A 25,159-nucleotide genomic window follows, 5' to 3' on the forward strand; every position below is an offset into this window, starting at 1 on the left:
ATTCCCAGGTCACATCCATTTTGCCAGATTCAACCTAGTTTGAATTTTATTTTTCATTTCTTTGCATGTGCAATTGGGGGGGGGGGAATATGCATTTTTAATTTGTCATTTTCATTTTTCCCTTATTTTCTTTTAGGAACACAGGACGGCGTCATCCAGTCCAGTCCCTTGCAATCACAGATAACCCCGCCAGATCAGCCCCTTCATAAACTTATCAAGCACCATCTCCCCCACACACACACACTCCCTTTTACCACTCTCCCCCCACTCAGGCATTTTCAGGGGTGGATGGTGAATGATTTTAAGAACATAAAAACAGCCATACTGAGTCAGATCCATGGTCCATCTTGCCCAGTATCCTGTGTTCCCACAGTGGCCAGTGCCAGATGCTTCAGAGGGAATGAACAGAACAGGGCAATTATCAAGGGATCAATCCCCTGTTGTTCACTCCCAGTTTCTAGCAGTCAGAGATTGAGGGACACCCAGAGCATGGGGTTGTGTCCCTGACTATCTGGGCTAATAGCCATTGATGGACCTGTCCCCCCTAAACTTATCTCATTCTTTTTAAACCCACTTATACTTCCTTCACAACCCCCCCGGCAACGAGTTCCCCAGGTTCAGTGTGTGTGGTGTGAAGAAGGACTTTCTCTTTTGTTTTAAACCTGTTGCCTATTAATTTCATTGGGTGACCCCTCGTTCTCATGTTATGTGAAGGGGTAAATAACACTTCCTTATTTACTTTCTCTATACCAGTCATCATCTTATAGACCTCTATCATATCCCCTCCCTTAGTCGTCTCTTTTCCAAAGTGAACAGTCCCAGTCTTTTTACTGTCTCCTCAGATGGAAACTGTTCCATATCTCTAATCGTGTTTGTTGTGCTTCTCTGTACCCTTTCCATGTTAATATCCCTTTTTTGAGATGGGACAACCAGAACTACACACAGTATTCAAGGTGTGGGCGTACCATGAATTTATGCAGAGGCAGTATGATATTTACTGTCTTATTGGCTATCCCTTTCCTAACATTCTGTTTGCTTTTTTGACGCCATTGCACATTGAGCAGATGTTTTCAGAGAACTATCCACAATGACTCCAAAATCTCTTTCTTGAGTGGGAACAGCTAATTTAGACACATCATTTTGTATGTATTTTCTAAAAGATCTGGGGGATGGGGAAGAAAAGGAAACAAGAAACAAAAATATTTTAAAATCGCTTTTTTTTTTAAAAAAATCACAAAAATGGACAATTTTCCACAAAAAAGAATAGCCATTTTTCAATGAAAAAAAACTTGTGGTTTGAAAAATGTCACCAGCTCTTACTTAGACACCACTGGGGGAGGAACCTTAAGCAAAGAAATCCAGACATGGATACGCTTGAGAGACGGGCACAGTGCACATCTTCTGAGCATCCCTGATATCTACAGCCTTCCAGGCCCCCATGAATGCAGCCCCCAACTCCCCATGGTCAGTGTGCTCAGGCTAGCACCTGACATGCCAGGTGGCGACACACTGCCCCGGCTGACTCACTGTTAGAGCTGTGGGATCCAGTTCTCGTGTACACCAGGAATGCCACCTGCACAGGGGTTCTCCCTGCCGGAGCACAGCCCTGGTCTCAGCCACTGGCATGGAGGGACCTGCCAGGAATGAGGAGGGTGGGGAAGAGGTGAACTATAGCTATTCTCTACTCCCCAGGACACAAAGAGGATAATAGGAGGCACAGCATAAATTAGAGCAATTTTAATTTAAGGGGGAAGAAGCAGAAACTCAAGGGAAATCCTGTCCATGAAACATCTTTTGTGGCAGAGACAGTGTGGGTGCAGAGACTGGTGTAGAGGTGTTTCCTGTTCACATGCTCAAGGCTTAAATCTAATCTGAGACATGGTCAAGTAGATTGTTTAAACACTCAGTACAGCCGCTGTGCACTGAAGCACAATAGCACAGGTCTGATTTCATGCCTCAGTGAGAGCTGAACCTGGAGAACAAGCTGGGGCAATCGCCTGGGAAATGCTTTCACTACAGCTGAGGTGTCCCTTGCCCTGCCCCAAATCACCCTACACAAAAGAAGCAGCAGGGAGTGAGTACCAGGCTTCCCTCCCAGCCCAGCCCAGGGCCTAGGCCACTTGGGGACTCGCTCATGGAGATCAGACTGTCTTTGGAAATGTCAGTGCAGTTCTGTGCTGAAAAGTGACACCTTAGGACCCCTTGCTTAGATGTACACGGGAAGGCTTTTCTCTGACTGCCGACCCTGCAGCCCCATCCTGGGACCAGAGAGTCATGCCAGGGATCTTCCCTTGGCTGCGCCATCACCAGGAATTAAGGTTCTGCAGGCCAAGTCCTGCCCTCAGAGACCCCCATGCATCCCCCCTCCCCATACTTCTAGCTTGACACATCGCAGACCTGGTAATGGTGTGTGGGGGGGTCTGTCCAGCACCTCCCTGGAGTCAGGGCTCTGCAGGGCTACTAGGAATAGCAAGCACAAGAGTCCCCCTGAATCTGACAGACACGAGGAGCAGCTTTGGCGGGAACACTTTGCTGAGAAGGGGCCGTTTACATGGGAAAGCACCAAACCTGGCTGAGGGATCCCATGTATGGTTGATCTTTCACACATGAACATCACTCTGTGGGCTCCCTCCCTGAGGTTTTATTCCCTTTGCTCCCAGCACACATTGCCTCCTGATGGCTTCCCATCAGCCTCGTGCCACCCCCAGCCCACTCTATCTGCCCTCAGGCACCAGTCCTGAGACCCCAACACACTATGAAAGATGCAGCAGAAGTGCAGTGGAAACTGCCACAAATTACTGTTGACTCCAGATTTGGAGGCCCCCTCTGTGCACTGAGTATGCTGGGTCTCAGTTGGGTTCTTAGCTGGTTGTCACTAATAACAACTGATACTAACCAGCCCCCTCGCTGGCTGTCTCAGCAGAGGGGCCAAGCACTGACTGGGCCACGGAGACTAACTCCCTTCTGGACTGGGGCCAGTTCCCCATTGCCTGGCCCTGGTGAAGTCAGGTGCAGCCATACAAAGCGAGTGCCATGTGGATGTAAAATACAAATCAGAATGTGCATGGGCAGTGTAAATGGCTTCCCAAACTGCAGGACAACACAGAATCACACCCCAGGGAAGGATTCATGGGTGGAGACAGTCTACCCAACTGCAGCCCTTGTGTCTGTTCTGGGGAGGAGTGGGGGAAGGGTGCGTGCAGAGGTAGCATTCCTGCACCTTTCCCATTTAACTCTGCCCCATTAGGCTGGCCTAGGAATCCTAGGAGAATATCACAGTCAAACACATCTCAGAGGATCCTGGCTGCTTAAGCCCCAGAAACCACAATTGTCCATAGAATCCCTGGGAACTGCTTTCCACTGTCTGGCACCAAGCACTTGCCAATGTCCAGGTCAATTTGCTCTGCTAGTCAGTTACGCAGTGAGTTATTGCTACAGCAGTGGCCCAAGGGATGAAACAAAGCCTTGCTCCAACCTGACTAACCTTCATTCCTCAGTGCCAGCTCCCTGCACCCAGCGCCTGTCACAAGAAACCATCCCCTCCCTACCCTTCCCCACTAGCAGAGCCCGGCTAGCAGCCTGGCACTGACACCTGCAGCTCTCACAAACACCACGCAAGGCAACACGAAGCAGCTTCAGTAGTTACCCATCGGATGCCCTGTATCCTGGGCAGGCTGCCCGCCTCGCCCTCCAGCTGGATCTGGTAGCTGTAGCTCCGGAACAAGTGCATCTTCTTCACGAGCAGGTAGAGCAGATGCCCTTCAGCAGTGGGGGCTCCAAGCCCACCTGGAGGTGCTGGCAAGTCCTCGAGGAGAGGTCCGACATGCCACCTGCCCTGCCTGCCCCAGGCCACCTGTGTGCAGAGAGAAACCCTTGGCGTTCAGCCGGGGCCGGGGGAGGCTCTGGCCAACTCCCCCCAGGCTTTCCGCTTTCTCCGCCCTCCACCTCCCCAGCATGAATCGCAGCCAGCAACAAACTCGCTTCGTGTCCCGTCTCCTCTCGGCGCGTCACCCACCTGCATGTCCCGCGGCTGAGCCTGGCGCAGGGTCCGTCTCCGGCAGGTGTCCCGCCGGCTGCCCCAGCCCGTAGGGCGGTGCCAGGAACAGCTGGACTCCCGCCTTTTGGGTGGGGGCGCTTAGGACCCCGGGGGTGCCCTGGGCAAAGCCATGGCTCCCGGGCACCAGTGGGGAGCCGGGATCCTGCTCCCTGAGCCCTGCCTCCGGCTGGAGACACGCTCCGTGCCGGGCTGCTGCGCCTCCCCTCCGCGGGGAACTGGGAGCGAGCGCAGGAGACGCTCCAGCGCTTGGCACGGGGCCCGAAACTCCTCCGCTGGAAAAGCCTCCAGCCCGGGCTGCGAGCGCCACGCCCCCGGCGCGGCGCGCACCAAGCCCGTGGAAACCCTCCCGCGCAGCGCAGCGCGCCTAGGGACCGGGCGCTGGGGACAGGCTGAGCGGGCCGGGGGCGGGAGCCTCGGCCTTGGCCCCATCTGCGGACCAGGGATTCCCCTTCCGCGCCAGGGGTGGGGAGTGGGGAGTGGGGCTGCCCCCTGGCTCGCCCAGGGGGGTGGGGAGGACGCCGCCCGCCCCCCTCTGCCTCCTGGGCTCTAGGGGCGGGAGCCTCGCCCTAAACTCTGCGCAGGTGAAATTCCGACCCGAACTTAAAAGCAGCCGGAGCTGCACGTGCCCTGCAGGATACACAGTGACCCCAGAGCCACTCCCTTTGTTCCAGCTCCATTTTTTGACCAGGAAATTTTTTAAAAAGCCTTTTCAGCCAAGGCGAACCTTCCCCCGGCTCACGATGTTCCTGTGTTCTGGTGAAGCAACAAAACCCTGAAATTTATAAAAACACTTTTCAAAGCCCAGAAACTTTGTTTCCATTTTTCCATTAATTTTTTTCTGGAAATTTAAAAACAAAATGTCCAGCGTCCCATGAAAGGAAAAGTGGCCGCTGGGCTAGTGCCTGAGCGCTCCCCGGGCTGACAGGGCAAGTCACTATTGCCCTCCAGCCAGGCTGTGAGTTAAACGCATGGACCCACCAGAGCGCTCTCACCGCTGGCTGGCTGCCCTTCACCCAGGTGGGACTGTACCAATGACAACAAATGAGAGTGCGGAGCTAACCATTCACATGATAAAATAGCCAAGCCACATTAAGACCCAGATTCTCAGCTGGGGGAGCAAAGGCTCCGTTTGTGTCTCTCTAATCCTGGAGGGAGCCAGTTCTGTGAGAGAGATTCTTCCATCCTGTCCCCTTGCTCCTGGTAACAACCCCAGTGTGCCCTTTAAGGCCTAGGCTAGGAGCGTAGCAGCCAGCAGCCATGCCTCCTTGCCACGCAGGAACCCCATCTATGGTGCTGAGCTGGCCCCCATCACTGCAGTATCTAGAACCCTGCGCTGAGATGCTACTCTCTGGTTCTTGGTCTCTTAACAACCAGACACAGATGCTTGGTCTCCCTGACCCGAACAGACAGAGGCTGGCTTTGGCCTCCTGCCAAGTGAGTGCAATGCACATGCCAAGGACCTACTTCTGATCTCATTCACACCCGTTTTACATCAGAATCACTCAGTGACATCAGTGCTGCCAGTCCCGCCGGACACCAGTGGGCGTGGGAGGAGGCTGGGCCCCGAGAGTGCAGCAGAACAAATCACTGAGCTGAGGGAAGGGCCAGCACGTGGGATAATGGGCTGGCGCTGCTGCCTCGTCAATCTCTGGCTGTGTGATGAGGCTGGACTTTTGGACTGTCTCTACTCCTCCCCTGGGCAGACACTAGCTCATACAGCCCCAAACACATGGTCTGGGTGAGAGCTGCCATATTTCACTTCTTCCTGTTGTTCTTGCTGTGCTCTTCTGTTTTCCTGCCATGTGATTTATGGTCATTTTGCACGTCTCTGGCACATTACTCTGCTTTGCTGCTTACAGCCCTTTCCTGCCCAGTTTACACGAGACGTTGGGCTCAGGAGAGTTGGGTTAAATTCCCAGTTCTGCCACAGACTCCCTGTGTGCCCTGGACCAGTCCCTGCACGGCTCTGACCTTCCTGCTTCCACCCTCGGTCTCGTATAGTGGGAGTGGGAGTGTGCTCTTTGGGACAGGGACTGCCTCTCGCTGTCTGTGCTGCACCTGACGCCAGGGGGTCCCCATCTTGCTTGAAGACTCTAACTACTGCTATGATACAAAGTAACTACCACTATCAATGCTGTCAATTACGCCTCTGCATAACCTTGCCCAGAGATGCTGCACCTTCTTACACCAGGCCTGGAGTCTGCCCTTGAGCGCTGTCAGTGTGTCTGGAACATGAGAGTCAAAAGTCCAAGGCTTCTGTGTAATTTTCTTCACTGTGCGTCCCTTTAAGGAGCAAATCCATACAGATTCCTGGCACCCTTCAGGTCCTGAAGGCTTCTTGGATCTCAGATCACTTCATATCCAAGCATATCTATCACTCACCCACCACTCCCTTGCAGCAACATCTGGGCAGAATCTGGCCGCTACTCTGGGTGGGCCATGACAGAGCCAAGGGGTGGGTGAGACTGCAGTGGAGCTGGAATCTGAACACCGACTCGGGCACCTGCTGGAGACAGCTGACAATTTGTTTCATAGTTAAGTGTGAACCTTGTTGGCATTTAGGCTCTGAGGTGAAAGCAGAGCAGATCACACAGCTCGCGATGCTGTTATTTCAGTGTCCCTGGCTGAAATCCCAGGAGGGACACAGGGGATGTGGGTTAAACTGAAGCCCCTACAACAAAAGGGGGAGAGTGGAGGACAGTGTAGGAATTGGCACAAAAGTCCCAATTTCTTGGTGCTGCAGTTGTACCTTGGCTCGTGGACCCTTAGGATGCACACACATGCATGCACACACACACACATGCACTGGGTACCCCCCAGAGATCCAGTTGATCCCCCAGCAGTGTGTGTGGGTGGTGGCAGTCCCCCTCCCATCCATGGACTGTAACTCATGTTTTCCCCCAATGTTATATTTGGCATTAAACACCATTATTAACCACACAAAATGTTCCTCTTTCCCTGAACTCTCTGGCCCCTGAAACTCGCCAACTCTGAAAACCTCCTCCCCACAACCCCAGGCCAAGAGCAGCATGAGCACTGGTTTAGCTCTGATCAGGAGGCGCAAGCGATAGTGAAGGTGGGAAATTCCCTGGGTATGGATTCTCAGGGGTAAGGGCAGGATTTGGGGAAGGCCTTGGGCTGAGACAGGAATTGGGGAGGGGAGTCCAAGGTGGCACCAACTCTCCAAATCTGGATGATGGGAAGGATGTTCTGGTGGACAAGGTGCTGGCCTGGGCAAGTCACTGCATCTCTCTGAGCCCCAGTGTCCAGCTGCGTCATGGGCATGATACTTCCCTGCTTCACAGGGTCTGGTAAGCACAAATCCCTTAGTGCCTGTGCAGCATGTGAATTCTGCAGCAATGTGGCCAGAGGGGCCCCGTGACAGGGAGTTGCTGCAGGGCTGGTCCCTGCACTCAAAAGGCCTGATTCACCTTTAACCTACTCTGGTGTAAATCAGGAGTGATTCTGTTGACATCAAGGGTCCTAATTGTCCCAGAGTAAATCGAGAATAACTTCATTCATAATAGCCCACCCTAATTGGTTAGTCTTGTTATAGTTGGTATGGCAACACCCATTTTTTCATGTTCTCTGCGTACATATATCTTCCTACTGTATTTTCCACTCCATGCATCCAATGAACTGGGTTTTAGCCCACGAAAGCTTATGCCCAAATAAATTTGTTAGTCTCTAAGGTGCCACAAGTACTTTTTAGTCAAACTACTGTTACCCCTCTAAACCTGGAAAGAAGAATCAGACCCGGTAACACTCACATTAAATAGAAAATGACACTATGGCAGTCCTGACACACAAAAACCAATGCAACAATGAGCAAAGTTTACATAGGGCCTCCATAAAAACAGTGCTGTAACTGCTATGTGTGCCCCTGCTGACTCAGAAGCTGCACCATTGGTTATTCTCAGCACTGCATGCTTCAGCCGTCTCTGGAGGTTCACTGCTTTTGTGACACCTGTCACAAAGGCTGGGCACAAAGAGGTGTTTTTCTCTCTCTTCCCTGGGCATAGAGAGGGAATTCTTTGTAGGCGGGGGCGGGGTGTTTTGCAGGTTTTAAGAACATCAGCGCTGGGGGCATCTGGTTTGTGGCTCTGCCAGTTGAGTGCCCCCAGGAATCCAGCTCTATGGGGAGGCAGGCATGGAGAGGGGGCCTGTTTGCCAAGTGGGGAAACCAAACCAGGCAAAGAAATGTCACTTCCAGCTTTCACAAGGGTCTGACAAAGAGGCAAAGGGGATAACGTCACCCAAACCAGCTCCCAAGCGCCTTCTCTCTATTTAAATTACACATGAGGTGCAGGGCTGGGAAGGGCCAACATTGCCTCACAGCTCTTTTGTGCCACGAAGGTTGGCGACTCGGGTGCGTAGGCCAGGCCTCAGGGAATACCTCCAGCCTTCCAAGCTAGGGCCTCTATGCCACACAAAGAACTGGCTCTGCCTACGTCCACAGCTGCCCCAGGTGCAGGGTATGTTCTGTGGGCGGGCATGGAGCAGGGGCGTGGCCAGCATATTCTTGCAGGCTGGTGACTCTGTGCCCTGAAATGGTCCATAGGGCCTGCATAGGGTGACCAGATGTCCCGATTTTATAGCCCAGTCCTGATATTTGGGGCTTTGTCTTATATAGGTGCCTATTACCTCCCACCCCCATCCCGATTTTTCACACTTGCTGTCTGGTCACCCTAGGCCTGCACCAGGAGTCACGTTGGTTCCCTAGGAGCCCATGAGTAAGGGAAGCACAAACCTCCTTCCCTTCTCCCTGTGCTGGCACTGGCATCTTTCCTGGATGGATCCAACCGAGTGTAAATCACTGTCATGCCAGTGGTGCTGTGAGTGCCCCAGCAGGAGATCTCTCCACTAGGCATCAAGCAAACACATTTCCTAGTGGAGTCTTGGTTTTCTTCACCACTCGCCGTCTCTCTATTTAAATCTCTGCCGAATACTTCCCCACCCCAGCACCGCCAGCATAACCCTGCAGCAGCTGGGAGGGGTTCGTAATGCCTGACTCAGCCATTAGTACAGAAATACACTAAAGCATTCATTAACTGATTATTGTTTAGTCAGTTCCTATTATCTGTGGTGTCAGGTGAGCGACAGCCCCAAACATTGCACTGAACTAACTGCACCGTCCGGCCCCAGCCAGCCCCCCCTGCCCCTAATGCAGCCCTCACCCATTGTCCAGGAAACCTTTAATGCTGTTCTTCTCCCGGCTCTGCTTCCGCCTCAAAGGCACAGGCATGCTGAGGGAAGGTTCTGCAGCAACCAACAGCACCCGTATTTGTTGCAACATGAAAGACATGGCGAGGGGGCCTCCTCCCCTGGTGTGTTTGCCATGTCAGAAAGCCCTGCCTCCAGCCTGCACCATGGGCGGGCCTTAGAAAATAGCCACGCAGCACTGTCTCCAGCGGAGCCCTCTCACTGAGTGAGCACCCCCAGGAGAACAGGGGGAACCCTGCCCACCTATGCTGGTGCCTCGCTGTTCAGTAGGAGCTGCCACTTGCGCAACATTAGTGACTCATGTTTGCAGGGCCTATCATCAGCCTGCCCTGAAGGAGGATGCTGCACAGATAGTGCTGGGGATGACCCCTCTGGAAAACTCCCCATCCCTGAAAGTAAATACCCTTGGCTGTATAATGCATGTGGATGTGCCAAGTTCACACATAAAGGGCTCTCCCACCTTAGCCAGGCACCTGGCTATTGTTGATATGTGCCTAAGATCACTGAAATGCACAGATCCACACCCAGGCATTTGACAGCAATTGCAAACACATACTGAAAGAGGAAAAAGTAGAAAGAAGCTAATCTATTGTGAGGTAACTCAGAAACACACTTGCCCTTGGGAGATCTATCCTGAAAGCTGAGGTCAACTGCAACATGCTAAGGAAGCCCTGACACTGGGGCCTGGCTGCACTGGGGATTGGAGGCATCTCATCCCCTTGGACAGCTCTCCCTCCCCAAGCTAGCAACCATGAGAGCAGGACTGGCCGCTGGCTGCTGATGCTTTTACCTTGACATCATCTGGATCTTCTCTGAGCAGGGATACAAAATACCTGAATCCTCTGACATTGCCTGCACTAGTGGGGAATCACCACTCCTGAATTCCCTAATGTCAACACAGCCAAAGAGAAGAACCTAATTTACCAATCCCCACTCCGCCCCACCTCATGCATTCCTGGGCGTTTCTCTGAGAACAGAGCAGGCCTGAGCCCTACTTAGCTTGTAAACATTTCCAAGATCATGGCCTGGGCTGGTGCAGCTGTGCTGGTGAAGAGGGAGCCCGTGAAACACGCATAAAACAGCATGGCCATGTCCTCTTGGCAGCTGGGCTATTCCAAATGTCTGGGCAGCCGGGACAGAATTCTCCTCTGACCCACAGTCAGCACCAGATTTGCCAGAGCTCAGAGTGCTGAGACCGAGTGCATTAGGTGCTGGGCTCTTTGGAAAACCTGCCCATAAACAGCCCAGCCGGAGCGGTTGGGGGCTGCATTCTTCTGATCTCCATGGACCTGAACTGGTTTGAAAATCCAGCCCTTGGCCTCCCTAGCAGTTCAGTGCCAGGTGTGAGGTGGCAAAATATGCAGCATTACCACGATCATAACATCTGCAAGCCTACCTTAGGTGCTGGGCGGGGCAGCCTGTGATGGTGTCAGGGCCCAGACACTGCACTGAGACCACTGCAGCTCACCTTATGCTCAGGTTGTCGCCAATTCAGGTTTCATATGCTCAGTTCTAAAAAGGCTTAGAGCATGAACAGCTGCACAAGCCGGTTACTTCTAGGCACCCCATTAAGCAGAGCTCCTGCTCTGCCATAAAACACATGTATAATGGCTCTGCTTTATCTAAATCTTTATCACCATATTTAACTTGCTCATTTTATCTGCACCTGACTAATAATTAATCTCCTGAAACAGCCGGGCCTGGCCCCAGACTAATCTGACTTTTGTCTGAAGTACATATCGGAATTTCTCTCCCTCTTCTGGGACCTGCTGCTTGGGAACTCTCCATCCTGAAGGGCTGTGAACTGAGGGAAATGAGTTGGTGCTGCACCCCCCTAACCCCCACCCAGAAAATGAAAAGCTTTACTGCTCCGTGGAATTGTTCCAATGCCTCTGGATTGCCAAAGTGTGACGGTCTGGCAACGGTTCTGGGACAAAAGGGTTTTCATTGAAAAATGGCCATGTTTTTAAAAAAGAAACTTTTCCATGAAGGATTGTTGATATTTTACATAAAATATGTCATGCTTCTAAGATTCCTCCCACAATATTATTGCAATTATTATCCAAATGCTTTCTGAACTCTACACAACTCAAAAAGTGCCTGAAAAATGTCAACTAAACAGAAAATGGGTCTGATTTGAACCTTTGGTAACAACTTCCAAATTTCCAATTTTTTTTTTTTTTGGTGAAAATAGGTTTGCATTTTCTGATCCGTTCTGGACTGAGCTACTTCTCTGTCCCTTCTTCACCCCCCACCAGACCAGGCCATCTCACCACCAGCCTTGCCTTGGCTCACAGTAATTTGTGCAGCACGCCGAGAGTTCCAGAGTCTGCCACAGCAGAGTCATTTGCAGCACTTTGGAGGGGCACAAATGAGTAGTTTCAGGGCTTCTCCAAATTGTGCCCAGCTGCGTCAGTCCCCAAGGGCCGTTCTGGCAACAGTGCCAGGCAGCACTGGCACTCCTGCCACACTCCTCTCCCTAGCTAGACCCCCAACTCATCTGCGGTGCTGGGGGCTAGGAGCAGAGCTCTGCAGTACCAGGGCTTGTGCGGCCTGAGCAGTGCAAGGGGCAGTCTCAGGGCTGAGGTAAGAAGAGTGTATTAGCACAAGGCATGAGAAGCCTTACACAGGGCTGTTTCCAGAGGTTATAACCCTGCTGGTTGCTGGTCTTTATTTCTTGCAAGCATTAGTGGGGAAACATTGCAGGCTGGATTCTCAGCTGGTGTGAATCCGCACCACTGCATTCATTCAGCATAAATGAGAGAGAGCTGGAGGCAACTCACATTGGAGTGGGGAGCTCATCAGTTTGGGAACTCACTGCCCCCAGCTTCACTTGAGCCCTGATTTCTTACCTCCAAGCTCATCTTTCCCTTGGGTGAGGCTGCTGAAGAGTGTGTGGATGGGGCGGTACCTGTGGTCAGTCCTTACAGTGTGATCTGAGAGGGATGGAACTGGTGCCCACACATTGGATGGCACCTAGAGGGGTGTTTGGAAAATGCAAATAACTAAGGCAGCAAAGCAGTTAATACTGAAACCAGCCGAGCTAGTGCAGGGGAGCCAGGACTGTCTGGGCACGCGGCGGGTCATAGCTACCCGAGCTGCTAATCTCTGAAGAAGCCCTGGGATCAGCACCGAAGGGAAGGTAACCAGGCTAGGCCTGCATGGCTGAAAGTCGCACACTCCCATCGCTCATCATGAGCAACAGGCTGAGGATCTCATCTAAACATACCTTGTGTTTCCTTTGGGGAGGTTATGCTGCTGGGCAGGCACCTCCACAGCCACTGTTGGCAGCGGGGGGGGAGGATGGAACAGCTGGGGGCTGGGTGGGCAGTAACAGAGAGATGGCCAAAACGGAAGGGGAGTACCTGGGTTCAAGGAAGCAGCTCTCAAGGTGGGGATGGGGAATGCGTGACTTGCTCTTCCTGGATGTGTGAGACACTAGCAGGACTAGCAGCTCCTCCCTCTGTTCCCAACCGTGTCTGGACTCTCCTGACCCCCTTGCATGCCTGCCCACGAGATCACACTCAATCCATTCACAGTAGGCGCCAGTTACAAAGCAGCAGCCAGCAATGAGCTGGCTCACACCATGGGGAACACCAGTTGTTACACTCCAGCATGAGGATTTCATGGGCACAGGTTCCTGGCCCCATCATGCTCAGCGCTGCACTGATGCACAGCTCAAAATCTAGGGTCATGGCAGCTGATGAACATCTCCAACCTGATCAGGGAGCATCTGAGCCTCCTGCCGACCAGCCTCCTCACCTTATACATAGGCAGGGCACCCAAGGGATGGGTGGTGGGCATGGCCAAGGAGATATGGTCCAGTGAATCTCCTCACCCTAAGGACAAGGCTGGAAGCTGCTAGCCTGGCTCCTGAGCCCAGGAAGGAGTACCCCAGACCCAGAGTCTGCTCAGGCCCTGCCTGCAAGGCAGTTTTATTCTTCAAATACAAACTCGCCAAGTAACACAAAGTGGAGGTGCAGGGGCCTCTACCCTCATATCCCTCCCCCTGCTTCAGGGGTCAGTCACAGTTGAGGCAGGTCTAACATCCCTCAAAGGGCAGCTACCCAGTGACAAAGGCACTCAGCTAGGTGCTCTCTGGGGCTTCGCTAACCATTCACCAGTATCTCAGTAATGGAGGCTGTGGGTTCCCTGCATCCAGCCGCCTTGTGCACAGCTCTGTGCTGGGCAGGATCCTCCTTCGGGGCTGATGGCTGATCAGTTCGCTCCTATTAGCAGCACAGAGTGGGGATAAGGAAATGTTCTTCAGAGACGAGGGGCCCCCTCCTCCTCGTGGGATCCTGCTCCAGCGAGTGAGTCACAACAGCCCACTCGGATGTTGCTTCTGGCTGATCATGGCATTCGCAGCCATAAACCAGCAAACGTCCTGACTGCGTGGAAGCAGCACCTCCATCTCACTGGGCACAGAAAAGTCTTCTGGGCCCTTCCAGGCCAGAGCAGCTGGGTCCAGGCCTGTCTGGCTCTAACCAGCCCTCCCACAAGCTGTTGAGCAGCCCTTGGAAGGGGGAGAAATTCCTCCTCAGCTTTGAAAGGATCACGGGGCGATAGCCCCAGCACCCAGTGACATGTCAAGGCAAACTCATCACCAGCACCAACCCCAGAGGCCTCTGGGAAGGGACTTTGATCCACAGGGGCAGCTGATCTCTAGGAGAGGAGACAATCACAGGGGAGCACGTGGGGTGGCTGGGTCAGTGAATAGGCAGAGAGCTGTATAAACGCCACCCCATCGCCCTTCCCGCCAGCCAGCCCATAGCTGTAACCTGTGCTCTTCCCTGCCATCTCCTCATCCCAGCTGGGGGTGTCTTCTGGGTCACAGACTGCCCTTGCCTCGGAGCCTGACAGAACACGGTGATGGTGCACTGACCGGCAGGTGGTAACACAGATTTGCAATGGGGAAGCAGGGTCCCGCTCCTGGGGACCAGAGCTCCTGGAAAACGTAGGCGATTGTGGATATCAGCCTTGCTGGCTCGGAGCTGCTGACCTGAGTCCAGACACAGTTGCAGCCGCTGCCCGAGTTGAGATTCGAAGATAAGGGATCAATTTTCTCCCAGAGAAAAGTTTGAAATTCTTGCCCCCAACCTGAGAATCTCGCCCAGAATGGGGCTTCTCGTGCGGCTCCAGTCCGCCCTAAAGCTGCTGGCTTCTTCCTCCCACAGGAGCGGGAGGAGGAAGCCTGTGTCCAGCAGGGGCCTTTGTTGGACTGCATAACGAGCTCCCCAGATGGCCAGGTAGACACAATGCCCTGGCACTCGCCCCTGGAACACAGGCGTTGCCGGAGCAAATCAGAGCAGTGTCCCTCTAGTCCGGCTCCTATCTTGGACACCAGCCAGGACTGGCTGCTTCAGAGGAAGCTGAAGGAAACCCTCTAGCAGGCAATTCTGGAATAACCTGTCCATGGCTCCCTAACCCCCTCTATAGTGACTGGATCATGCCATAAGGATTTATAGCCCTTGTACCCTTTCTACCCTCTCCAATGTAACAGGGATACAAACATCTGTTCGTCTTTTAACCCTGTTGAGCTCGTATCCGCAATGACATCTGGTGGCAGTGAGTCCCACAGGCTAATTGTGGGACGTGAAAAGTACAGTATTTCCTTTGATCAGTTTTAAAGGTGTTCCCCTCTGATGTCACAGGGTGATGCAAAGGCAATATGGGGGGGGCAGGGCAGTTGGGGGAAAGCTGGTGTGAGGGTTTGATGATACTGAGGACACAGCCCTGAGCAGGGAGTGCTGCAGGGACAGCTGGCACTGGGGTAATCCCCAGCCTGCCAGCACATCCCTGGGATTGTCCCAGGAACCCCGTGAAAGGGCCCGTCTAAGTCTGAGTATTGCATGCCCCGTTAATGAGATAAGCCAGGGGAAAGCTGAAGGGGTGCCCCAGTCTGCGCTCTTTCCCCATCTGACTGCCACTCCGCCTCCATCACTGACATTGCTCCTAGGGCTGGCCCAGTCTGGGGCAGAGCCCTCCCATCTGCCACCAGAACAGTGCCACAGGGGGTGGGGTTTTCGCATGGGTGACCCCCTTTGTCCCCAACAGGTGCTAAGGTGAGTGGGAGCCATCCTCGGGCTGAGCCCTGCCTGGATCACCCTCCTGGTGACGAACCAGCCTCAGCCTCCTCTGACCCAGCCATGCCCAGGAGCTTTCCGCACCAGAGGAGCGAGATGGGAGATAGCCGGGCTCTGACGCAGGGCAGGCCATTCAGCACCCACCAGGGGGTCAGATAAGGAGGCCATTCCTTCCCTGCAGAGGACGATATGCTCTCTGGTGACTGCACCTGTGGCCTGTGCCTGATCCCATCTGTCCTGGTCCAGCCCAGCGCCCTGGGCTGCCTGGACCTTGGGAAGGGGAGCTGCTGGCTCCACAGGGGAGCACTGCACGAGTCACTTTTGCACAAGGGCACAAACCAAGCTTGGAAAGTCTCTTGTCTGTGACTTACAGAATGTGTCCATGTGGCCCAAAGCCTGGGCCCTCATGGTCACCCCTGCAGTGCCCCTTGCCCAGCAGATGACCTCCCCACTGCCCCTCCCCCAGCACAGGTACTCTCACTGCCCCTCCCCAGCACATGCCCCCCCACACTGCCTTTCCCCCACAACCCCGCCCCGCTGCCTCTTGCCCAGCACATGCACCCTCCATGCTGCCTGTCTCCCAGCACACATACCCCGCATTGCCCCTCCCCTAGCGCAGAAACCCCGGCACTGCCCCTCCCCCAGGCTGCCATACAGACTGGGGAGGGGGGCATGAGCCCCAGGGCACATTCTCAGGCCTATGCAAGGCCATGTAAGTCTCAACAGCAGCCTGAGGCAGCGAGGTCTGAACCACCAGGGCCCTCTCTTCCCCCTCCAGGTTCTCTTCCCTCCAAGCCAAAGTGATGCTGCCAAGTCACCTCACTGCAGCTGCACCAGAATGGTGGGACCGGGAGTGGCCTTTCTTATAGGGTATGTCTACACTGGAATTAGACACCCACGGCTGGCCCATGCCAGCTGACACGAGCTAAGGGGCTGTTTAATTGCAGTGTAGATGTTCAGGCTCAGGCTGGTGCCCAGGGTCTAGGACCATGCGAGGTGGGAGGTTCCACAGCTTGGGTTAAATATGTCTCATTATTAAGATATCATAAGATAAAAGATATTACCTCGCCTACCTGGTCTCTCTAAGGGCATGTCTACACTACAAAGTTAAGTTGATTTAAGTTAACTGGCTGTACAGCCCGCGCAGTAATTAAAGTGCTGTATCATATCCACACTACACCCCCTCTCTCGGTGTTGCATGTCATTACCAGGAGCTTCCATTGACTTAGCTCTGTGGGGCCTTGTGGGGCTCTGACAGCTGGAGCTTTGCCACCCGGAGCTGACAGGCTGAGCTGTGAGCCCTGTGCGAGGCTGACAGCTTGGGCTGTCAGCCCCAGAGCTGCGGGGGGCTCCAGTTGTGAGCCCTGAGCAGGGGCGACAGCGAACAGGCGATGTAAGTAGCGCAATGCCTACACGGACTCTGTGTCATCCTAACCACATCAGCCTAAGCACTACGCCTCTCATGGAGGTAGAGTTATTAGGTCAGGGTAGTGGGGGACTTTCATCGGTAGGAGCTACATTTTCGTGTTGACGCTTACAGAGTTTGGTCGACCTACTAATGCTGTAGTGTAGACCAGACCTAACATCCTGGGACTGACATGGCTACAAGACCACTGCATAATTGCAGTGTACATGTACCATAGAGTTGCTTGCTATGGCTAGCAGAGATCATTGGGGACCCCTGGTGGGGACATTGCAGAATTGCCTGCACCCAGCAGCATTTTCTAAAGCTGAGAGTCAGGTTTGTTTCCAAGTTTTTGGTCGAATAAATTGGCACCAGCACAAATGATCAAGTGAAAGTTCACCTGAGAGTTATCCATCTGCAGCCCTTCTCCTACATAACCCAGGCAAGGCCTCTGGGCTCCAGCTGCCATCAGTTCCCTTCTAACACCTCAGAATCTAGCCCCCAGAACAGCTGGTGCTGTCATGTGCACTCCTGGGTGGCATCCTGCTGCTCCCTGGCTCTAAGACCCCTGAAGTTTCATTGTTCCTGGAACAGCACATCCCCTCTGTCCCAGGAGCTTCCATGCACCCAATAAGCCCTGCAGAAGGACAGCAGGTGGCTCTTTCTGGGGGTGTGAGGAGTGATGGGGTGATCCTCTGGTTACTGGGAAGAACTGGGAAATGGGGGCAGCACAGGAGATTGAGGGAGGGACTGTGGCTACTCCAGAGCAGCACAAGCCTGCAGATCTCAAGCCCTTCGAGCTCGGGCCCCCTGGGGGAAAAGCCAGTGGCTGGAAGCTGAAGCCAGGCAAAGCCAGACTGGAAATAAGGCCACATGTTTTTAACAGGGAGGACGATTAACCATTGGACCAAGGTACCAAGGGGCGTGCTGGCTTCTCCATCACTGGCACCTTTTTAATCTAGTTCGGAGGCTTTTTACAATACGAGCTTTCGCTCAAGCAGGAATTCACTCAGGTAAGTCGTACGGCCTGAGGACTACATGGCCCCCTCTGGCCTTGGAATCTAGGAAGAAGTGTCTCTGTCTCTTACTCTAGTTGTATTTAGGAGGAAACGTGCACTTCCATGAGAGGAGTCTAACTCAAGACTCCACGATGCCATGTGGGGCCCGTTCTCGGCTCAGGCAGTGCCAGTTGAGTGCCCCCCCAAAAGAAGCAAACAATAATGCAGCATCCAGCTCTATGGGGAGGCAGGCATGGAGAGGGGGCCTCTTTGCCAAGTGGGGAAACCAAAGCAGGGGAAGAAATGTCACTTCCAGCTTTCACAAGGGTCTGACAAAGAGGCAAAGGGGATAATGTCACCCAAACCAGCTCCCAAGCGCAGCCCAGGGCTCAGCTGAGCCATTCCACCAGCAGGGGGGTTGGAAGAGGGTCCGGACTCCAGGTGAGCAGGACACACTGACACTGATACTAAAGAGAGCTGCAGCATTCAGAGCCCAGCCCCACAGTTCTGCTGTGAACAGAGCCTACATCCCTGACCTAGCTGGGGTGAGGATACGCCCTCCACCTGCAAGCCAGGAACCCTCCCTGTTCTTCACACTAGAAACTCCAACACACAGAATGGCCAGCGCTGACCAGCATGTGTCCCCTCGGTGTTCCTCTCCAGGGAAACAAGGAGCTCTGCAGCAGGGATGGGACACCAGCAGCTTGCCACAGGATTGCAGTAGCTGACCAGAGGCGGGTTCCCAGGACAGCTAAGTACTTTTCAAGCTGCCACAGAGAGAAACACTGGGTATATCTGCACTGCAATTAGACACTCGCCAGCTGATTTGGGCTAAGGGGCGGGGGTGACGCTTGGGCTGCAGCAGGGATGTTTAATTGCAGTGAAGTGGTTTGGGCTCGGGCTGCAGCCCAAGCTCTGGGACCCTCCCACCTCACAGGATCCTACAGCTCTGGCTCCAGCATGAGCCTGAACATCTAAGCTGGATGCATAACTGGCTGGAAAACTGTTCCCCGAGAGTAGTTATCAGTGCTTCACAGTCAAGCTGGAAGAGCATATCAAATGGTGTCCTCCGGGAATCCATTCTGGGTCTGGTTCTCTTCAATATCTTCTTCAATGATTTAGATAATGGCATAGAGAGTACACTTATAAAGTCTGCAGACGATATGAAGCTGGGAGGGGTTGCAAGTGCTTTGGAGGATAGGATTAAAATTCAAAATGATCTGGACAAACTGGAGAAATGGGCTGAAGTAAATATGATGAAATTCAATAAGGGCAAATACAAAGTACTCCACTTAGGAAGGAACCATCAGTTGCACACATACAAACTGGGAAATGACTGCCTAGGAAGGAGTACTGCAGAAAGGGATCTGGGGGTCATAGTGGATCACAAGCTATTAGCAGAATGTTGTAAACAAGACACGAGAAGTCATTCTTCCGCTCTACTAAGCGCTGATTAGGACTCAACTGGAGTATTGTGTCCAGTTCTGGGCGCCACATTTCAAGAAAGATGTGGATAAATTGGAGAAATTCCAGAGAAGAGCAACAAAAATGATTAAAGGTCCAGAAAACATAACCTATGAGGGAAGACTGAAAAAATTGGGTTTGTTTAGTCTGGAAAAGAGAAGACTGAGAGGGGACATGATAACAGTTTTCAAGCACATAAAAGTTTGTTACAAGGAAGAGGGAGAAAAATTGTTCTTCCTAACCTCTGAGGATAGGACAAGAACCAATGGGCTTAAATTACAGCAAGGGCGGTTTAGGTTGGACATTAGGAACAACTTCCTAACTGTCAGGGTGGTTAAGCACTCGAATAAATTGCCTAGGGAGGCTCTGGAATCTCCATCATTGGAGATTTTTAAGAGCAGGTTGGACAAACACCTGTCAGGGATGGTCTAGATAATATAGTCCTGTCATGAGTGCAGGGGACTGGATTAGACGACTTCTCAAGGTCCCCACCAGTCCTATAATCTACATCACAATTAAACAGCCCCTTTACTTGCAGTGTAGACATACCCACTGAGCCTGAATCCAATCTCATTTGCATCAGTCTTACACCAGGGTGACTCCACAGGTAGCGGGGGAGCTACTTCGGATTGCTGCTGGGGTGTGTCGGAGAAAAACTTAGTTCTCGCTTTTTCTTTGGGTGCAGCAAAATAAAATACTTTATTTTTTTTTAGTAATTACAATGGAGGGAGAGAGTGCCCTAGGACACAGGGTCGCCCTAGTCCTGGAGAGGTCTTTTAACTGGTAAACAATTACAGCAAGCATTTATACCTTTAATATAGACAATAACTAGCAATAATACAGACAATAATGAGCAACAAATGCATTTTGTTTATACATAAGCCATTCTGCTATTTTATTTTTTTTACTTTTAGAAGACACCAGTCTGCATATTTGGTTATTAGTTGCAAGGTCGTAATAACTTTTTACACAGTTCTTTCCCTCTTGCCTCACACCATTTTTGCGTTTAGAAGTCTTACGTCATTAGGGTTACAGCTGGCCTAACTCTTGCTAACTGACTGACATGCATTAAAATCCCCTTCAAATCCTTGTTAATTCTTTCCCTACTTCCACAGGTGGGAGAGAGAAGAACCTCTAGCCCTTTCTGAGATTCCAGACTAATTGCTGTCAGCAGGATGGTTCCGCCTAGCCAGTTCACATGGCAGTCCCAAACTCTCTTGGCTTTGCAGGGGAATGCACATGAGCTGAACCCTGACTTCATACAGGTTTGGGGTGCTGCCCTTTGCCAGCACCCGAGACCTAAGCAAACTCTGGGTTTGTTTCATGCCGAGAGCACCGAAGAGGCGATTTGGCAGGAAGTGAGTGCTCCTCTGAGCCCCACAAGAGATAAGCCAGACCATCCTTTCTGGAGCGTTTGTCTAGCCCCTCCCCTGTGTTTTACCCTCTGAACGGCAAGATCTCTGAATCCAGTTTTAAAGCCCTCTAGCTTTCTCTTGGGCCCTTTCATAAATCAAGTCCAGGATAAAATAACCTCCCAGGAACACAGCAGGCTGGCCCCCGCTTTCTGTGGGAAACACAGCAAACACACATTGTCAGCACTGAATAAAGCCTGTGACATGTCAGAGTGAATTCTCTTTATAGCTCCGGACCTGGCCTTTCCCACAACCAGGAGCTGGTACTAGCCCTAGCTAGCAGCTCCCCGGGGACCCATTCCACTTGTAAATGGATCCATGCCATCAGGGCTACATCTTGTGCCATAATAGTGTTCCGTGTACTGTGGAGAGTGCTGCCTGTTGTGTGGCTGTCAAGGTTTGCCCTGACTAGCTGGTAGAAGGGTTAGTACCACACTCAAACTGCCCTGTTCTGAAGGTCTAGTAGAGACAAGACAGCAGAGACTTTAACGTGAGTTACCTGAGTGAGCTGGAGCCGAGACGTGGGAGTCTAGCCTTCAGCTTGTCCAGCTAGCGTGAGTTGAAAGCCTCTGTCTCGCCCTCCGTCGTTTAAGGAGGTGCTAGAAGGCATTAGCTGCTACCTCATTCTGACACCCCCCTGCACACCCTAGGCCAGACAAATCTCTGACGTGTGGCCTACTCATTTTTTATGAATCCGTCCTTCTTTGGAGGGACAATTACAGAGCTGGTGGAGGAGCTGTTAATGGCAGGACAGAGTCCCGCAGCAGAAAGAATGGGGCCATGCACAAACTGAGCCAGCCATGCTGGCCGTGCTCAGATGAGCCCCCATTTCAGTCTGGTCTGTTCAGGAAACTGCTAATCCCCTCCCCCCCCCCCCGAGAATTCAGACCAGGGCACTTTGGCTTCTGGGTCACACATGCCATCTAACTAAAATGGAAACACCATGTGACAACAAGTGACCAATCACGAGCTCCCCAGTGACAATTAAAAATAATGAGCAAATGAAACAAAAACAGTCTGTGGAACAACCACTAGGCTGGAATTTTCATATAAAGTTTTCAGCAAAAAATGGCAAAATAACAAAAAATTTCGTAAATGCCACCAGAAGCAGTAACATGAGCCCATGCTGTACTGAGATCCTGTGGGCCCCTAGAGCTGTCCATGTGGGTACTTCGTGTTCCACCACTGCCAAGGCAGCTGAGGCCATCTTCCTTTTCTAGGCAAACCCAAGTTAGTGCTTTCACTGCAAGAGTAACTATGCTATCCAGATCTGAATAGATGATCTGATGGTCCCTTTTGGCCTTACATTCTGTAAGTCCCTCCCAGACATTGGTGACTGGACCCTCACAACTCTCTTATGAGACTGGAAGGCATGATCCCCATTTTACAAATGGGGAAACTGAGGTATGTGGCGGAGTCTAAGGCAGAACCAGAAATTTAACCTAGATTTCCAGAGTCTCATTCCAGAGCCCAAGATCATCCTCCTTGTCTTATTATCCCACCCTTGTCCTTTCTCTATCCATCACTCTTGCCTATTTATAGTCCTTTAGATTGATGGCTTATTGATAATCTTTCAAACATCCAAAAATGTACTAGGTGCATCACAAAAACAAGTTGAAGACTTAGTTCTTGTGCTGAAGAGTTGCTAATCTGTCTGACCTGACACAACTATTCACAGTTTGCAACCCCCCAAGCGAACCCAACATACCTGCTGGTTGTTCCTGAGAGCTATGGGGGCCCTGTGGGCCTGGCCAGGACCCCTGGAAATGCTGGCAGCCTCCCCTTCTCTTGCTCTGTCTCTCTCTCTTGCTGCAGGCTCTCTGAAGCAGGAAAACCTGCAACTCTTGCTTTGATGTGGCCCCTCTCGCAGGCAGAGTGCTCACACGCTGTCCCTGCTTTGAGGGTGAGAGAGAGACATGAGGGGAGGGGGCAGGAGAGGAGGAGAGTGGCTTTGTATTTCTTATCACATCTCTGTTAGCTAAGAAAAGCAACAGCCTCCACTTTGACCAATGAATGGCTGCACACTGTTCAGGCTGGGTCCTTTCCTCTTGCCCCAGACAGCCCCTCTGCCTGGGCTGCCCTTGCGGACCAGAAGAAACAGGATTCTCCTGGGGTTCTTTATGGAGGCCTCTGGAAACAGTCCAGAGCCTGGATCCTCCCTGGCACTCACACACTCCTGCGCAATGGACAGGGGCCTAGAAGCCACCTTGCTCGAGCGATGGGGTGGGACCTAAAACCCTTCTTTGGATTCTTCAGACATGGTCCTTCATGCCGCAAACGAAGAGACTAACCTGCCAGGAGTAGCTCCAGAAAGGCACCCAGGCCAACTGCTCAGCCACAGCCCCTCGTTTTAAGTGTTGCTGCTGCAGAGACTGAAAGGGCTCTGTGGCAGGAAACCCTGAAGTCTCTCTGGCCCTGTACTAATCAAAACCAATCTCTGAACCAGTTGTTGGGAGAAGCCACGTGCTGGTGGGATGGGGCCAACCCCAGCTTTTAACAGCCTTTTCAAGGAGGGGAGTTGGAGGTGGGTAAGTTACTCAGGGAGCAGTTGCTTCCCAGCATTTCGCAGAGAACGATAGCCCTCAGTGGCTGCCAGCCCCTCTGCACAGGAAAAGAGCAGTAATAATAATAGCACTCTTGTACCCCCGCCCCATCACCATTTCTGTGCATCTCCACTAGCACTGTTGTTTGCTAGCTGCGAGCCTGGGAAAGTCAATTGTCACAGTGGACATTCGCAGCAAGGTACTAGTCCTAAAGAAATCCAGGGAAGGGCAATGAAGATGATACAAGGGTAAGAGCTGCCTTTCCCAAACTTTTGGAAGCTGATCTCCCCTCAACAGGAAAATGAAACAATGAAGCCCCCATCTGGCCTGCCGTGAATTGTTAAAGGGTTGAATAAATGAGCGCTCCTTCAGAGCGGTGTGCAAATCTCACCCTCCCTCTTCTTTTTCACATGCTTTGAAGAGTCATGAAATAATTAACTCTGTTAAAATTTAAATATCATCTTTAGCATCTTGAGTTAGTTCCCCATTGAAATGAATGGGACAAGTCCCACCTCAAAGTATTATTTCAGGCTTTCCGCAAACTCAGGCAGCCATCACTGCATCCTTTAAGACTTGGATCATGTTCTCAAGGTCTCTCTGTGACCAGAACAGCTAGAGTGTGATTTTAAAAATGAAAATGGACCCTCTGGAGAGTAACTGAGGGGCCTGTCCAATGCCCAGCTAGTCCTTTGCACCCCCTAAGGGCAGAACCCTGTGATGATTTGGGAAAGCTCTCTGTACATCATATGAATGCTGGTTGATATTATGAAGTTGTTACTATAACAGTTGCTGTATCATTAACTCTCTCTCTCTCTATGTGAATGTGGAATCAACTCCAGGGCTTGTAAGCACATACCCACCGGCCTAGGGACAATGCAGAGAATTAACTCTAACCACACAATGGGTATGCTAAGGAGGTTGGCTGAAACCAGGAGAAATAATTTTACCCAGCCGCGCAGTAGGGGCTGGCATTTGGGGAGTGAAAAATTACCAGCAGCAGGACAGAGAAAGCAAGGTGTTGATGCTAGCCTGAAATACCACAGAAGTGGGATGGGTCAGATGAAGACTCAGAGCCACACAGGAAGTTTTAGGCAGGAGAGGGGAAGAGACAGAGGTGGATTAAACTTTTGTGGGGCCCTGGGCCAGAGCAAGTGGGGGGCCACCTCCACCCCTCCCTGCACTCCTGCCAGGAAAATGGAGTTGGGGTCTGGGGGCTTGCCCTGCCCCCCCCCCCACCAGGCACTCCTGCCAGGGAGCGAGGTCAGGGCATGGGGGTTTCCCCGCACTGGGCAGGTGGAGAGGGGCAAGCCCCTGTGCCCCAACCCCACTCCACAGCAGGAACGCTGAGCAGGCAGGTGGAGCGGGTTGGGGGGTGGGAGCACCCATTTTTCCAGGGCCCCCCAGTTGTTCGGGGGATCTGGTCACAGACCCCGTTGTCCCAGTGGCTAATCCACTGACAGACATGTTCTTTTTTAACAGGGGGCCTAGTTTAGCTGCGAGACCAACCAAGGTCAAAGCCAGTGACCTGGAGAGAGAGGAGAGGCTCCCTGCTTGGGAAGATAAGCCATGAGCTGCCCCAGAGGACCCTGGCTCTAGCCCAAAGAATGCTCTGGAATGGTGAGGAAACTTAACCAGGGGAACACGTGTAGCATTTGTTATTTTTGTCTAGGTCTGTATATTTCTTGTGTGATTAAGTAAAGAGCAATGTTGTTAGCTATGTGCGAAGTGTCTGTGCATGTTATGTGCTATGCCTATCACACATCCTTGAAGAGTTAGTTTGTGGATGCAGAACACCCTCACGTCTGGAGTTCTGGGAGAGTGTGTGTTTAAGCTATGGGAATCTGAAGGGTCAGCATTAGTCTCGAGTACTAGGAAGTTGGACCGTAGGGTCTAGGTAGAGGATCTACACCCCAAGAGTGTGCCTAGGGACCCCAAGTGCCTGGACCCCAAGTGCATGCACTCTTCAGATTG

General features: G+C 52.3%; 1 protein-coding gene across 2 annotated transcripts in view; it reads right to left on the minus strand.

The window, feature by feature from the left end:
* The window catches only part of RAPGEF3 (Rap guanine nucleotide exchange factor 3), a 76,585-nt gene extending 67,278 nt beyond the window's left edge, over positions 1–9,307 (minus strand). The window contains exons 1-2 of one of the 2 annotated variants that reach the window (XM_044994852.1): positions 9,235–9,307; positions 3,647–3,853 (exon numbers count right to left, since the gene is read on the minus strand). In XM_044994852.1, coding sequence (XP_044850787.1) covers positions 3,647–3,730 — 84 coding nt within the window. In that variant the 5' untranslated portion in view covers positions 3,731–3,853; positions 9,235–9,307. Of the gene's footprint in view, positions 1–3,646; positions 3,854–4,015; positions 4,285–9,234 lie in introns of those variants that run through there. The other variant, XM_044994851.1, reaches the window with a different exon arrangement.
* Positions 9,308–25,159: the final 15,852 nt, after the last annotated feature.

The sequence above is a fragment of the Mauremys mutica genome, chromosome 20 (genome assembly GCF_020497125.1).
Source record: "Mauremys mutica isolate MM-2020 ecotype Southern chromosome 20, ASM2049712v1, whole genome shotgun sequence".
Taxonomy (NCBI): Eukaryota; Metazoa; Chordata; order Testudines; family Geoemydidae; genus Mauremys; species Mauremys mutica.